Source organism: Perkinsus marinus, assembly GCF_000006405.1.
Source record: "Perkinsus marinus ATCC 50983 genomic scaffold scf_1104296956886, whole genome shotgun sequence".
NCBI lineage: Eukaryota > Perkinsozoa > Perkinsida > Perkinsidae > Perkinsus > Perkinsus marinus.
The window spans coordinates 980-2996 of NW_003207321.1; the positions used below are offsets into that span (position 1 = coordinate 980).

At 46.0% G+C, this 2017-nt stretch overlaps 1 protein-coding gene across 1 annotated transcript; it reads right to left on the reverse strand.

The window, feature by feature from the left end:
* Nucleotides 1-1080: 1080 nt before the first annotated feature.
* Nucleotides 1081-1817, reverse strand: Pmar_PMAR004154 (RNA polymerase subunit, putative; the record flags this gene model as incomplete). Its single annotated transcript, XM_002775037.1, has 5 exons — nucleotides 1081-1192; nucleotides 1336-1394; nucleotides 1447-1551; nucleotides 1615-1706; nucleotides 1754-1817. 5 exons carry the CDS (start codon nucleotides 1815-1817, stop codon nucleotides 1081-1083), a joined length of 432 nt encoding a protein of 143 aa, XP_002775083.1.
* Between the last annotated feature and the right edge of the window lie 200 nt (nucleotides 1818-2017).

Genomic DNA, 2017 nt, shown 5'->3' on the forward strand with positions numbered 1-2017 from the left:
AACACAACTACATGTGGTAAGTAACTACTGGTTATCTATGGTGTACCTTCATGTAGACCCAAACTCTTCACTATGAGTTTTCAGAATTGGCTCGATTCCAATCAGAATCATATATACTCTGGCTTCATAATCTCCACAGGCTACAAGGCGCACCTGGATTTTATTGGACTTGTCCAGCGGCACTCCCATAGTCAGTTCTTTATCAGCAAATTGTATCGGCTCAGATGGGGGATATGGCCAATAATACTCCGGCCTGCGCGCAGCGTCCATGAAAGACAGCGTCTTGTATGCTCGCTGAGTGACAACAAGCATTTGCTCTCTCAGAAAACCATTCCCAAGCAAAGTATCACGAATCTCCCTCAAACTTCAAACTGCTCGACTCACTAATAATTTCGGCAACTGGATGTTCATCATCTCATCAACGGCTGCTCGAGACATCTCCCCAGCCCGAGACAGATGATATCCGGCCTGGTCACTGAAATATCCACTGAGCAAGCCGTTATCTGAATGATGGCGCTCTTCACTATGTTCACGATGAGTCGATGGTCATGACCCGAGTGATTCGCATGACGGTGACTCTCCGTATGACGTCCATGTTGCTTGTGGCGAGTACCATGTACATCCTGATGATGCTTATGAGAATGATGACGATGGTGACTGGACTGATGTAGGTGATGATAGGAGGAGTGATGTGCATGATGATGATGATGGTGGTGCATTAGCTCATATCGCATCAGCGGATTCACTCCACAGAACTAGTGATAACAGCAGCTTGCCGCCTGCTATGAGAGACTTCCAAAGCCTTGCGTTCCATATAACACGGTGCGCGTCAACAGAGCCGAGATGAATCTTGCGATGATGTTATCCTACTTACGTCAATACCACAGAGCCCACGAGCATTCAAAGGCACCAGTGCAGTCACATTCAGGATTACATCCTGTTGTCTGAGGAGTGAAACCTCACTTCGATGAGTTAACGTATGCATATAACAATCAGTGACCAGCTTCTACTAAACACTGCGCAACGCTTGCAAACGTCGAGGAACGTTGACATACTCATCAGAGTAATAATAGCTGCCACTTAGTAAACTTTCCTCATGAGGAGGTAGAGACGGTCATCAAGGCGAATAGCCTCGTCCACGTCGCTCCTCTGCGCCTCCAACTTCATCAACAGTCCTCCAAAGGAGACGTATCTAAACCACAACAGTTCACATATATATTCACGAACCATAATTTCTGGTTCTTAAGCTCAAGAAATATTAAATACTAAAAAAATAACAAAATTTTTTTAATAAAAAACACTTAGAACTCTTTCTGGTTTTCATCGCTTCCTTACATGATAGTGCGTGAAGCAACAGTCTCGGTTCCGACAGTCTTATTCATCTTCTTATATACCTGCCAAGACCTGATCTCTTCCCACGCCCCAACCAGAGCTCCCCGCCATCACCTTGCCGTACATAGCATACTCGTAATCATCAATGATACCAGGTTGCGCCGCCTCTCCCTGGTAACCCTCATTGGCGTCAGCGGCCGAGGCAATAGCGATCCGCAACTAATACATCAACAACGGCATTCTCAACAGCCATGACCAAACGATCCCTTTCATCAGAACTACCGTGTCACTGCTGCCGATGGGATAGATCTCAGTGTTGATATCTACCTCAATCTCTGCATTGTAAGTGTGCGACTGTGCCTTTATCCGAGAGACTGACAAAGAACATCTACCTACGCCGTGGAGTTTCGGAAGGAAGTACCCCTGTCGAACTTCTCATCATCAATGTTCTTCACATCAAACATGTCTTCGAATATGGCAGACATAATGCAGTAAATGACCGGATACTACCCAAACTGTATAAAAACACTACTGGATACTGCCTACCACAGGAGAGATCAGAGACCACTGAGAAGTGGGAGAACAAAGCAATTCACCCGCGACCAGATATCACGACAATTCACGATTAGACCCAAACTCGCGAAAGGGAACTTCAAAACGACTCCGTTCAACTCACCATCGTGCG